Below are 11,965 nucleotides of genomic sequence, written 5' to 3'. Positions count from 1 at the left end.
AGGCACAGCTCCTGTTTTCAAAAAGATTTTAGCTTGGTAAAGGAGCTAAGATCCTTTATTAATATTAAACCATCTTTACAACTTAAGGCAGCATGAGTATATGTTCTAAAAATAACCATGATTGCAAAGAAGAGGTCTCCAAGCCCAGATGAACCCAGGAAGACATTGGAAAGAAGGTGGCATCAAGATTCAGGCTTGAAGTGACAGCTAGGTCTTCAGTAGGTGAAGCTATAGGACAGAATCGCAGACAAAGGACACAATAAATGCAGGGTCTAGACTTATTAAGGCATGATGAATGTCCTGTTAATCCAGATTAGTTCACTACAACATAGAGAATTATACTATTTGAGACTTTAGGAGGATATTTGTTTCCATATTTGAGGCCAGATTGCAAAAAGTACATGTTCCCTGAGTAAAAATTTTATAATTTATTCATAATATAGCAGGGAATAATTTAGGGTTTGTGAATACAGAGTGTTTTAAGGTTGATCTTGTGTTCTAGTTAGATTCAGATTGGGAGGAAGGAGAGTTTAGATACAGGGAAAATGGTTAGTAGCCTATTGTAACTAAGTCTTTGATGATAGGAACTTCAGTTAGCTGATAAGTTGGTTATGCATAGTAATGGAAAGGAAGGGGTGAATAAGAACAGGGGCTATTGAGAAAAAAAACATGTATGTGTATGGAATTTGGCAGTTACAGCCATTTGGTAAATATTGAGTGACTACTATGTGCTAGATGCCCTGGCTGGTTTAGCTCAGTGGATTGAGCGTCGACCTGCGAGCTAAGTGTCGCTGGTTCGATCTTCCAGTCAGGGCACATCAGAGAAGGAAAACTCTGATTCCAAAAAACCTCCGCTGCCTTGCGGCATACCTCTTCAGGGGAAAGGCTAAGGGAGTAAACCCCGACAGAAAATCCGGAGCCGGAGTCCCTAAGGCGGTTTGATGTTGTAGTCAACACCGGCAACTCCTGCGGCGCACCTGAACCCAAGCTGTATCGACTCCGTCTTTCCCTTGGACCCTTCAGCTGCGAAGAGAGGGGGGGTCTGCTGCATGGGCAACAGCAGACCCTCCATATTACCCTGCCCAGGCTCTGTAGCTTCAGCGTCATCGCAAGATGTCGATTCAACACGGGAGGAGACAGATACCATGTCACTCCCGAGTCGGACTGCACAGCCATTCTTGGCGGTGCAGATAGACTCTTAAGAAGCTACACCATCGTCTCTCGAGACGGACGGCTGCCGACGACTATGTGCTAGATACTGGAGAGATTTAGTAGTGATCAATATATTCATTTCTATCTCATTTTTCTGAATTTAATTTACTTAGTAGGTTATTTGCACTGTCTTTTGAGATGTGTAGCTTTGTATATGAGCCTAGAAGTAGAGGAAACAGAAATGAATATGCACACACATGAGCATCTCTGGACATTTAGTTCTCTGGACTACATTTAATGAGAAGCAAAAATGCTATCTTGCTAGCTGAAATACTCTTGGGAAAGCTGGTTGATGTGAGATCATGAAAGAATGCTCAACAAGATTTCTCTACCTTAGGGTTTTTGCTTCCTTAATAACCTTGGTCTAGCAACGGCCCTCAAGAAAGTTGACAAAGGATGCTTTTGTACTTTTACTTGGGATTTATCCTGGGTGGCACTACATTTAGACACATGTACTATTACTAAAGTAAGATAGCCCCATTATTGCTATATTATAGAACTGTTAAATTAACATTTTATTGTTCATAAATCTGAACTTCTCATTTGTTATAAATATTTATTTCAAGGTCCTGAACATATAGAAATGATATACAAATTTATATAGAAGTAAAACTAAATAGTCTTGGGGGAGGAAGAGAGTACTGGATATAGCTTTGCAGAAGATGAAGGGGACTGATTCATCTTAAAGTCAGAATTCTTCAGGTCAACTCCTAAACAGTATAAGCATTTTTGTCTGGAAAGAAAAATTTTTCTAGTTGAGAACTACAACTTGGGATTTCTAAGTCCTGGATTGCCTCCTCTCATCTACAGAGGAAGCCAAAGAAATAGCACAGGCACTTCTGAAAATTAACCAGATCAAGGGTAGCTCTCAGAAGTCTTGGCTTTCACATTCACTTTGGGTAAATTATTACGGTAGTTAATTAGGCAAATTTTAGGAGCACAGGAGGTCTACTTAGCATAATCTGCATAGATTCTTTCTAGACTCCTCATGACCAGTTTTCTGCTCAAAAGAAAGTCACTCCTTTCTTGTCTGGCTAGTCTTAGTCTGAATACAACCCTAACTAAGCACTGCAGAGAGAAAGGAACCTCACCTAGACCTCTTCTGGTCAAAATAGAGTGTAAGCTTGGTTGTGAGCAGATACGTTTCCTCATATCTGCTGTGGTAGACTTTCCACAGTAAGCCACCACAAGGCCTCCAATCCCACATGCCCTTATGCATTTTAACCTTATCATTCTTCCTATTAATAGGTAAAGCTCATTTTCCCAACTCTTGAATCTGAGCTGGCTTTCTGACCAGCTTTGGCCAACAGAATGTGGCAGAAGTGATACTGAGTTTCAAAGCCTAGGCCTTAAGAGCCTTGCAGCTTATGCTTTTGTCTTTTTTGAGACCTAGGCCTTCATGGATGTCCAAAGAGAGGGGAGAAAGGGGAAAGAAGGGAGGGAGAGAGAGGGAGGGAGGGGGAGAGAGAAAGAGAGGTTTTGAGACTTCAAAGGGGAAGAGATCCTGGAGGATAAATCTATGAAAGAGGCTCCAACATTCCAGCCATTCAGCTGAGGGGCCAGAAGTAAGGCCAACTTGGATCCTCCACCCCAAATCAATGCTGCCTGGGTGAGCTCAGAGCTCACCATGTGGAACTTAGACAAACCATCCTAGCTGAGGCCTGCTCAGACCCATGGAATCACAGCAAATACAGTACCTAATTATTAAGACCCTAAGATTTGGGGTGGTTTGTTACATAGCAATGAACTACTGAAACATCCACAGTACTAACCAAAGGCTCTTTGGCCAAATGGGTATGTTTCCTAAGTTTTTGTTGCTACTCAGTTTTTTATTTTATGATCAAAAGCAAAATGTCCACTGGAGTTAGGTAATCTGTTATTAAATTATACATTAGAAAAGCCAAGAAAGGACATGTAAAGGGAAGCCAAAGTTGGGTCTAATTGAGAGTAACACCAGTGAAGCCTGTTTTGGGAATGAAGAGACAGATGTCTTTTGGTTTACTGAGAAGTTCCAGGGATGGTAACCAGAGTCCCAGGAGCAAGTTTGTGAGAAATGAAAATGTGTCAATAGAATGCAGGCCTTTTTAGGGGTGACAAATGTTAAAATCTCTGAGAAGCAGATGCTGAGACAGAGTTAGGAGCACAAAAGTTTTATTTGGGGATAACAGTTATAAAAAAGAGGGGAGTAAAACTGGGCAGGGAGAGCTGTCAGGCTGATGCAGACCTGACAAAGTCTCTGCCAGCCCAATGGGGAGTTCCTGAGAAAAAATTGCTCATGGGAGTCCCATTTTCTATGGGAATGGCTAGGCCCCTGTACCACTCACCACCTTGCTCCGTTGTTGGCCAGGGGCTGGTGAGGAGTGGGACAGCTGGAGGCTGTCAGCTAACTAGGTTTTTTGCAGCTAGGTAGCCATTTCATTCTTGAAGGGATACCTCTGAAGCAGCACATCTCCATAGCTGCCAAAGGAGGCTCAGCTCAGCATACCTTGCAAAGGTTCTTGAATGGTAACTGCAGTGGTCCTTAGGTTGTTGTATGGATTGAGTTGGTATATTGTAGTTATTATGAAAGCTGAATTCAAGAGAATTATACACCCTTTCACCATTCTCTATTTTTGAACTAAGTTTGTTATTTCCCCCTGGGAACCACAGGGCATTGTTTTGTCTATCATAGTATTTACTACCACCATGTAAAAATATCTGCTTACATTTTCCCTCTTCTTAGACTGAGGCCCTATAGGGACAGAAGTGTGTCTTATTTACTTTTGTACCTACTCAACACTTGGGTCTCTGAAAGAAAATAAATTCTCAGAAATAACTGAATGAATAAGCAAAGGAGCTGTCTCTTGCTTGTAATTGTGATGTTTTTTATCCATACAGTTTGAACTCTATCCACTGTTTATTTCATGTACAGTGTTTTGCAAGCTGCATTTATTATACATTTATTCCAGCAGGTTAGAATTAACTCACCTTCCTAAAAGGTGGCCAGATGAGTGATTTAGAGTGAGAAATGCCCTGGCTGATGTGGTTCAGTTGGTTGTTATCCCACAGACCAAAAGGTGACAGGTTTGATTCCCAGTTGGGGTACGTAGGTTGCAGGTTCAACCCCTGGTCAGGGAGAGTACAGGAGGCAACCAATCGATGTTTCTCTCTCTCTCTCTCAAAGCAATGAAAAAATGTCCTTGAGTGAGGATTAAAAAAGAGGAAAGTGAGAAATGATGGGGCTTGGAAACTGCAATAAGGCTCTAAGAAAGAAAGAATGAAATTTAAGGTGAAGAGAGAAAAGAAAAAGAAATAAAGCTGTCAAGAGAGACTGATGAAAGAAAAAGCACAGGTAGTAAAAAAGGAATGGAAAGGAGACATAAAGAGGGACTTGGGAGTCAAGACTCAGTGCTGACCTGCCCAGGGAGTACACATCAGCAGAAGCCTTTCTGACAGCTGTTACCATAATGGGAACTGGCGTCTAAAGAGAGCACAAGTCTAGTTTAATTAGTTAAATGGCATTATCTATGTCCAATAGAGGCAGGGGAGGTAAAGAAAATACAAGGATTAGTGACCCATCTTCTCCCACAGGCTGAAAGGAAAAAGATTTATAAATCTTTGCCAGGAATTAGAGTCAGGAGCTATTCTTCACCAAACTGAGTTCACAAGATTCCCATACATTCCTATTTATTCATCAGTAGTGTTGTTTTATTTAAATCCTTACCACGAACATTTTGTCATTGCTTTTTAGAGACAGAGGAAGGGAGAGAGAGAAACATGAACTGGCTGCCTCCCAAACTGGGGACTGTACGCACCGGGATCAGAAATTGTATGCACTCTGACTGCGGATTGAACCTGCAAATTAGTCAGCACACCGACAGGGGATCAAACCCACAACCCTTCAGTTACAGGACAAAGCTCCAACTGAGCCACACCAGCCAGGGCTCATCCGTACCTTTTAAAGGGATCTGTACTGTTCTGGTGGGGGCAACTAGAATCAACCATCATTCTTTACCTTGAATCAAGCGAAGAATAAGTTTACTCACCTCCTCCCTTCTCTCTTCTAGCCAGCCTTATATCAGGAGTCCTTAATGACATAGTAGGAAACCAGCACTATCCCCAATCACTGGTGGTGGCGCTAAGCCGGTGATTCTGTCAACTTGAGTTCTTAATCCCACAATGCCACTAATTGGCCAAGTGACTCTAGGCAAATCATTCTACCAGTTCCATCTCTTTTAAGATTCAGTGATATTGTAGTCTTACTAAAAAAAAAAAAAAAAAGTTCTGGAGCATCTTCTCATATGAAACTAGGGTCTTTTTTTTTTTTTTTTTTTGGTTATTCAATTACAGTTGTCCCATTTTCCCCCCATTGCTCCCCCCTCCCAGCCCATCCCTTCTTCCACAATTATATCCCTCCCCGTTGTCCATGTCCATGAGTCATTCATACACGTTCCCTGACTAGACCCTTCCCTTACTTATCCCCCTTCTCTCCCTCCCCACTCCCGACTACTATTCTAGTCTTTGCCTATTTAGTTCGTTTGTTTGCGTTGCTCTTTAGTTTCCTGTATTAGGTGATATCATATGGTATTTTGCTTTCTTTGCCTGGCTTATTTCACTAAGCATAATTTTCTCTAGTTCCATCCATGTTGTCGCAAATGGCAGGAGTTCCTTCTTTCTTTCTGCTACATAGTATTGAAACTAGGGTCTTAAAGTCAAATCTGAACCTTACCATTTCATGCTTCTACCCCAATGTACTTCCTCTACCAAGAATCCTCCTTTATCTTATTGGTAAAAATTATTAGGGTTGAATTGCTTTTTCTTTATGTATATAATATCGGATATCAAAGATCATACAGATTAATTCATCTTGGTTCTGCAGATTAGCCAATGTCAGCCAGGCTGGCCTGGAGTTCAGGGAAGACTGATAAACAGCTTCTAACTTTTAAACAAAACAAAACAAAAAACCCAACAAGATAAAGCAAAAAAACATGGTGGTAGAAGGTTCTAGGCAAAGAGAAAACCCAGGCAGTTAACTGTACACGATGGGCAAATTCCCTGCCTTGTGAGAACACAATGTCCATTTCCACAAGGAAATTACATTCACTAAAGGTTGTTTTAAAACAAGGCTGACTAAGTTAAGTATTTTAACACCATATGTTTAGCTTTTGGCAGGATATGTAAGTGGGAAGGGAATCTCAATGTGAGGGAATGCCATATCACACCCCAGCTGGCTAGTCATAAAATAAGGAGAAACACACAAATATTTGGTTAAAACACCTTTAATGAAAAGAGAAAAACACTAACATCTCCCCTGTCTGCTCTTCATATTTCACTATGTTAGGAAGCTCTGGAGCCTACACCTTTGGAGAAGAAGCCATCATTTAAGTCAGCCACTAGCAGAACCAACACTTTCTCCTCCTCAGAACTGGTCCAAGTAATTCTATGTTAAGAGTAAATACTATATCTCATTATAAATCAGAGAGGCAGGGAGGGTACCACCTGGAGCTCATCTCCTAAAGTCTGGACTCTAAGAACCAGACAGTAGCAAAGACATAAGCCCCATTCCATGGACAAGCAAAATGGGGAGGAAATGGGCCTTGAGAGAGAAATATGAGCAAAATACAAGGGGCCAGAGAATAAAGGAGGGAGTTATCTAAAACTAGAAGCACACTGGTGCTAGGAACTCTCCCATGATCTGTGGTGCACTGCTGCACAGTAAGTCACTATTAGTCCAAAGAAACATTCATGAGATCCATCCAATCAAGAATTTTAGGTCCTTTACATCATGTCCCTTTCTTAATCACACGGGTTTTCCCAGTATAAAGCCCTATACTTTAGCAACACTCAACTCTCCATTACTTCCTCAACTACCCTCACCAACAGTGCTTGTTAAAGATGTGAACTAACTCCACATTTCTCAAAACAGTCCATAGGAGACCTCTTGGCAAGACATCCACTTGTTTCCTAACCTTGAAAGGCAATGATGAAGGAATATGAGAAGCTGGAGATGTCCTGGCATATCCACCTTTGCCTTAATGTGATTATCAAGGAGCTTACTGGCAAGAGTCTGCCCTTCACTTCTCCCTAACCCCTAAGACTGAGTCACAGATACAGATATGCTGCAGCATCATTGCTAGCACCTTCTGGGGAAGGGGACAAGAGAAGGAATGTACAGTTTGTTATTTCTCTTCTATGATAAGCTGTTCAGGTACTGCCTTGGATGCAGGAGGCCAAAATAAGAAGTGGAGGGTTCTTTTCTCCTTGGCGTCTCTGGATTCTTTTGCTGGAAGCCCCTTCCCAGTCAGTTCTTGGGCCACACAGCACTGGTGGCGCCGGGCCTGAAGTGGTAGTGGAGGGGGAGCTAGAACTTCCAGGCTTGGTGGGTAGATTACTTGACAGGAAAGCCTTGTACTGGTTCCAGAAAGACAAGGGACCCACATTCAGCAGCTGGGCAGGAATGTCTGAGGCCAGGAACTCAGCAGGGACAGCAGCTGGCCCTTTGAGCTGGGCTGCAATTCCAAATGTGGGTGTTCAGATGCACTTGTCAAAGGGAAAGGAAGAGGAAGGGAGGAGAGGGGAGGTCACCCCAGGGAAACTGGAGAGGTTTTCTCTTGGGAATGTGAAAGCCATAGAGAATCTATTTTCCTCAGGAACAATGAATGGAGAAGAAAAATTCCTCAGGGGGCCATCCCCTGTGAGCACAACAATTTCCAAGCTCAGGGACTAGAGAAAAACCACTTGGGACATATAAGAACTCAGAGAAAAACAAATAAGGGCTTGTAAATCTTGAAGGTCCTTCTACAAAGCTCTCAATTTCTGCAACCTAGGCAAAGGGCAGCGGGTTAAAAAAAAAAAAAGGCTCATGGGATCGTAGGGTCATCTTTTCGGGGAAAAGGGGAGAGCCCTGGGGAAGTGATAGAGGGTGAACAGCCTGGGACCAAGGAAAGAGTAGCAATGTTCTGTGGGCCGTGAGGGGCAAAGGGCTGTACCTGGTGGTGAGCCAGCAGCATATGCTTCTTGAGGGTAGCCCGCTCGAGAAAGCCTTGCCTACAGAAAACACAAGTGAGGAGCGGGCCCTCCTTGGGGTGGGTCTTCTGATGCTCCTCCAGAGCTGCTTGGGTGGGAAAGGTCTGGCCACACACCTCACAGGCCTTTCTGCTACTGCTCTCTCCTGGCTCCTTTCTCATCACTTCCTGCATGCTCAATTCCTCCACCAAGGTGGTGGTGCTGCTGCCTTCGCCTTCAAGGATGTGAGCTGACCTTGGGCTTGAGCTTCTCTCCAGTTTGCTCCCCTCTTCGGTGCCTCCTGCAACATCACTGGCTCCCTGCTCCATTGGCTGCATTTGATCCAGGCTGCCTGATGATGGTGGTGGTGGTGGTGGTGGTGGTGGTATTGGTGGGGGGAGTGGTAGAGAAGGAGGTTGAATCACTTTCTCATTATTGTCCATCTCCTTCCCAGCTGTGGCTGCTGCCACTACCATCCCCACTTCTTCTTCTGCCCCAGATGCCTCTTCAGAATCACCTCGCACTGATATTGCTTTCTCACCTCCACTCTCTGAGCCTCTTCCTGCCAGAGAATCTTCATCAGTTATATCTTCCTCTTCTTCCTCATCCTCCTCGTCCTCTTCAGACAACTCCTCATCTGGGGACGGCTGCTGGGATGGCTGTGGGGGGAAGCTCCCAGCTCCGGAGACCGTAGATTGCTCAGAGCCATTTTCCTGGGCCGCTCCCCCACCTTCAGGGAGTGTGGTACTGCCATTGGGGATTTGGCCCCCCAGGTGCATCCGAACATGCTGCTGCAGAGAAACTGCATTGGTGAACTTCTTCTGGCAGATGGGACAGGAGTTTTGGGCCCGAGCTGCTGGACTAGCCTTGTGGCCCACAAAATGTGCACGCAGATTGCCCCGGGTGGAAAAAGCTCTGCCACACACTTTGCATTTGAAGGGCCGCTCCCCTCCATGTTGGCCATAATGCAGGCGCAGTGCGCGAGGACAGCTCAGCACCCGAAGGCAGATGACACACTGGTTAGGTCCAGATGAGGCTGAAGATGAAGCTGCAGGGGCAGAGGTGGTGGCAACTCCTGAGGAAGTAGAGGCCACTGCTACGGTTCCCTGTCGGTCAATCTTTTCTACCAGTTGCTGCAACTTTGAAGTCTCAGAGGGTGAGGCCCCCAAGGGCTCCAGCACATAGGGGAAGGGGAAGCTCCCTGTGGACTTGAAGTGGTTAGTAAGCAGTGCCCAGCTGGGAAGTGAAGTCACCAACTTACTTAGCTGCATGCGAGTTGCTGTGCCACTTTCTGTCACCCCTGGGATGGCAGAGGCCTCAGTCCCTGGAGGAGTATTTTCATCAGCTTTACTCTTTGGCTCTACTGCTTTCATGAGCACAAACTTATTGAAAGCAGGGAGGGCAGGAGCTGCAGCTGTGCCTGCACCAGTGGAGAGCAGCGTCAGGCTCTCTGTGGCACTGAGTGCTGTGGTGGAGGCCACCAGAGGCTTACGTTCCACACCCCCACCTGGCATGGCTGCCTCCTCCTCAGCCTTTTCTGGTGGCACGGACATACCATAGGGCAGTCCGCTGCTGGTGATGACGTAGTCTAGGTGCTCTGGCACTGGGTGAGGGTTCATCTGCACGTGCGGGTACTTCTCACGATGCCGGTGAAAATGAACTTTGAGGTTGCCGCGGGTGGTAAAGCGGTTACCACAGACATTACACTTATAGGGCCTCTCACCTGTGTGTGAACGCAGGTGGATCTGCAGGGCACTGTCACTGCCAAATACTTTGGCACAAAATCGGCATTTGTGCCGTCCACCAGGTTTCTCCAAGGGACCCATCACTTCCCCATAGCCCAGCTCACCACTTCCATTCTTTGGCTTCAAGAGCCCTGAGGAGGCAGTGGCCTCTAGGCCTCGAGCTGCTCCAAGACACTGCGCTGCCAGTAGTCCCGTGGTGCCTGGGAATGCCAGATGAGGTGAGGAAATCAGCTGGTCTGTGCTGCCTGGCAGGGCTGGGGAAGGAGCAGGTGTAGGTTTGTGGCTTCGCCCAACCCCTCCAGCAGAAAAAGGGTGCTGTGACCCTAGTGGATGGTAAAGGTGGAAGAAAGCCTGCTTGGGCGTTTCTGCCCCTGAGGAGGAAGAGGTGGAGGAGGAGGAAGCAGGTGCCAGTGTCTTGCCAGTTTGGACAGGCTTGATGGGGCTGAAGAACGGAAGCAGGGGCTTGGTGGAGGAGGCATTCCCTGTCCCAGGTAACTCTGAGGGACTGGCAGGGGCGCCCACTGTTTGGCCTAAGGAGCCAAGCAGTAGTACCTGCCTGCAGATTTGCTCAGTCATCTGCATCTGATGGATCTGGCGCTGCTGCAGCACCCGGAGCTCTTCCAAGATCAGAGGGATGTTCAAGTGGCCACTGCCTACACCTGGGGGCGGAGGTGGAGGAGGAGGCGGGGGTGGTGCAGGGGTGGATTCTGGAGGTAACGGGGTTGCTCCCAGCTTGGGACTGGCCAAGAGCAGGCCCCCACCTCCCCCAGATGCTGTACCTGTGGCAGCGACCAGGAAATGCCCTGCAGACTCCCCTCCTCTCCGCTCTGCCCCCCAGGTGGGATCTGTAGGCACTGAGGACCCAGAATCCGGAGGGTTGCTGTGCTCTGCCTCCATGACCTGGGGACTATTGTGACCCTCAGGCCGGGGTTCAGAAGAGGTCGAAGAGTTGTTGGGATTCTCCTGGCCTCCGATTATCACCATTACAGGGGGTTCAGTAGAGCATGCATTCTGGTGAGCGAGGAATTCAGATGGGTCAGTGAATTGTGCGCAGCACTTGGCACAGACTTGGGGGTGGTCCTCCTCGCTCGCATCACCTGAGGACAAGAAGAGAGAGGGTGGGTGGTGCAGCTGGAATGGGTATGGAGGCTCTAATTAACTACAAGCCCAGAAACTGCTAGTTGGGGGTGGGGAGATGAGCTCACCATCAGGCCATGCAAAAGGCTAGAACACAGTCCTGACCCTCCTGTGAACAAGAGCCCCAGCATGGCGGTGCGGGGGCGGAGGGGGGTGTACATGCAAGCTTCGGCCCTCCCGTCGTCTCCCCGCACCCCTCCACCAACCCCCAGCACCTGCGGGCGCAAGGAATGGGTTGTGAGGACACGAAGAAGGGTTTATGCAGAGAAACGTTCATTTGATCCCGTCCACTGAAAAGTCTCCCCTCCCAGCGCGCGTCCCTTCCAACCCACCCCTGCCCAGGCCCGGCCCTACCGCACCTCCAAGCTCCGCTGGCTCCCCGCAGGGCCCCCTGAGTAGAGAGCTTCTCCCGGCTTCCTGCGCCATGGTGTTGGGGGAGGTGGAGGGCCAGTGGAGTGGGAGACAATGGGGATGGGGGTTGGGGGTTGGGGGAGGTGGCGGTGGCCGCTGGGGCTGCGGCAGCCACTGCACCCAGCAGCCCAGACTGCAGAGATGGAGATCGGGGAAGGCAGCGGGGGCAGGGAGCTAGGAAGGCGGGGGAGGGGAGCGAGGCAGTGCAGAGGTGGGAGGAGCAGGAACAAGAAAGCGAGGAGAGGGGAGATGAGGGTGGAGCTGCTGGCGAGGAGAGTTTGTAAGGAGGGACTGCTGGAGAGAGGCGGGAGCTGGAAGAGGAGCCGGCAGGAGCGGAGGTGGGTGTGTGGGGGCGGGAACCCAGAGCCTAGGAGGGTTTCCGGAGGCTCAGTGACAGGTGCTCTGGGTCATGGTGGGGGTCCACCTTTCCTTGTCCTCTGCCAGCTCCCCCCATCTCCAGATGTCTTTGCCCAGGC

The 11,965-nt window shown here is 47.6% G+C and overlaps 1 protein-coding gene across 3 annotated transcripts; it reads right to left on the bottom strand.

The window, feature by feature from the left end:
- Nucleotides 1-7,562: 7,562 nt before the first annotated feature.
- Nucleotides 7,563-11,556, bottom strand: SALL2 (spalt like transcription factor 2). Of its 3 annotated transcripts, none has more exons than XM_090270305.1 (3): nt 11,438-11,556; nt 8,181-11,038; nt 7,563-7,700 (listed from the first exon to the last, which is right to left on the bottom strand). In XM_090270305.1, exons 1-3 carry the CDS (start codon nt 11,502-11,504, stop codon nt 7,632-7,634), a joined length of 2,994 nt encoding a protein of 997 aa, XP_090126431.1. In that variant the 5' UTR covers nt 11,505-11,556; the 3' UTR covers nt 7,563-7,631. The 3 variants fall into 3 exon arrangements, with proteins under 3 accessions (XP_090126431.1, XP_090126432.1, XP_090126430.1); XM_090270306.1 differs by having other exon boundaries at nt 7,647-8,548; nt 8,738-11,038; XM_090270304.1 differs by having other exon boundaries at nt 7,647-11,038.
- Between the last annotated feature and the right edge of the window lie 409 nt (nt 11,557-11,965).

The sequence above is a fragment of the Furipterus horrens genome, unplaced genomic scaffold (assembly GCF_987537825.1).
Source record: "Furipterus horrens unplaced genomic scaffold, mFurHor1.1.pri manual_scaffold_3, whole genome shotgun sequence".
NCBI lineage: Eukaryota > Metazoa > Chordata > Mammalia > Chiroptera > Furipteridae > Furipterus > Furipterus horrens.
This window is presented reverse-complemented; position numbering and strand designations above follow the sequence as displayed.

Coding starts and splice junctions, on each gene's coding strand:
- SALL2 (XM_090270304.1), bottom strand. CDS start 11,504: ATGGCGCAGGAAGCCGGGAGAAGCTCTCTACTCAGGGGGCCCTGCGGG. Junction 11,039..11,437: donor GGAGCCAGCGGAGCTTGGAG/GTGCGGTAGGGC, acceptor TCTTGTCCTCAG/GTGATGCGAGCGAGGAGGAC.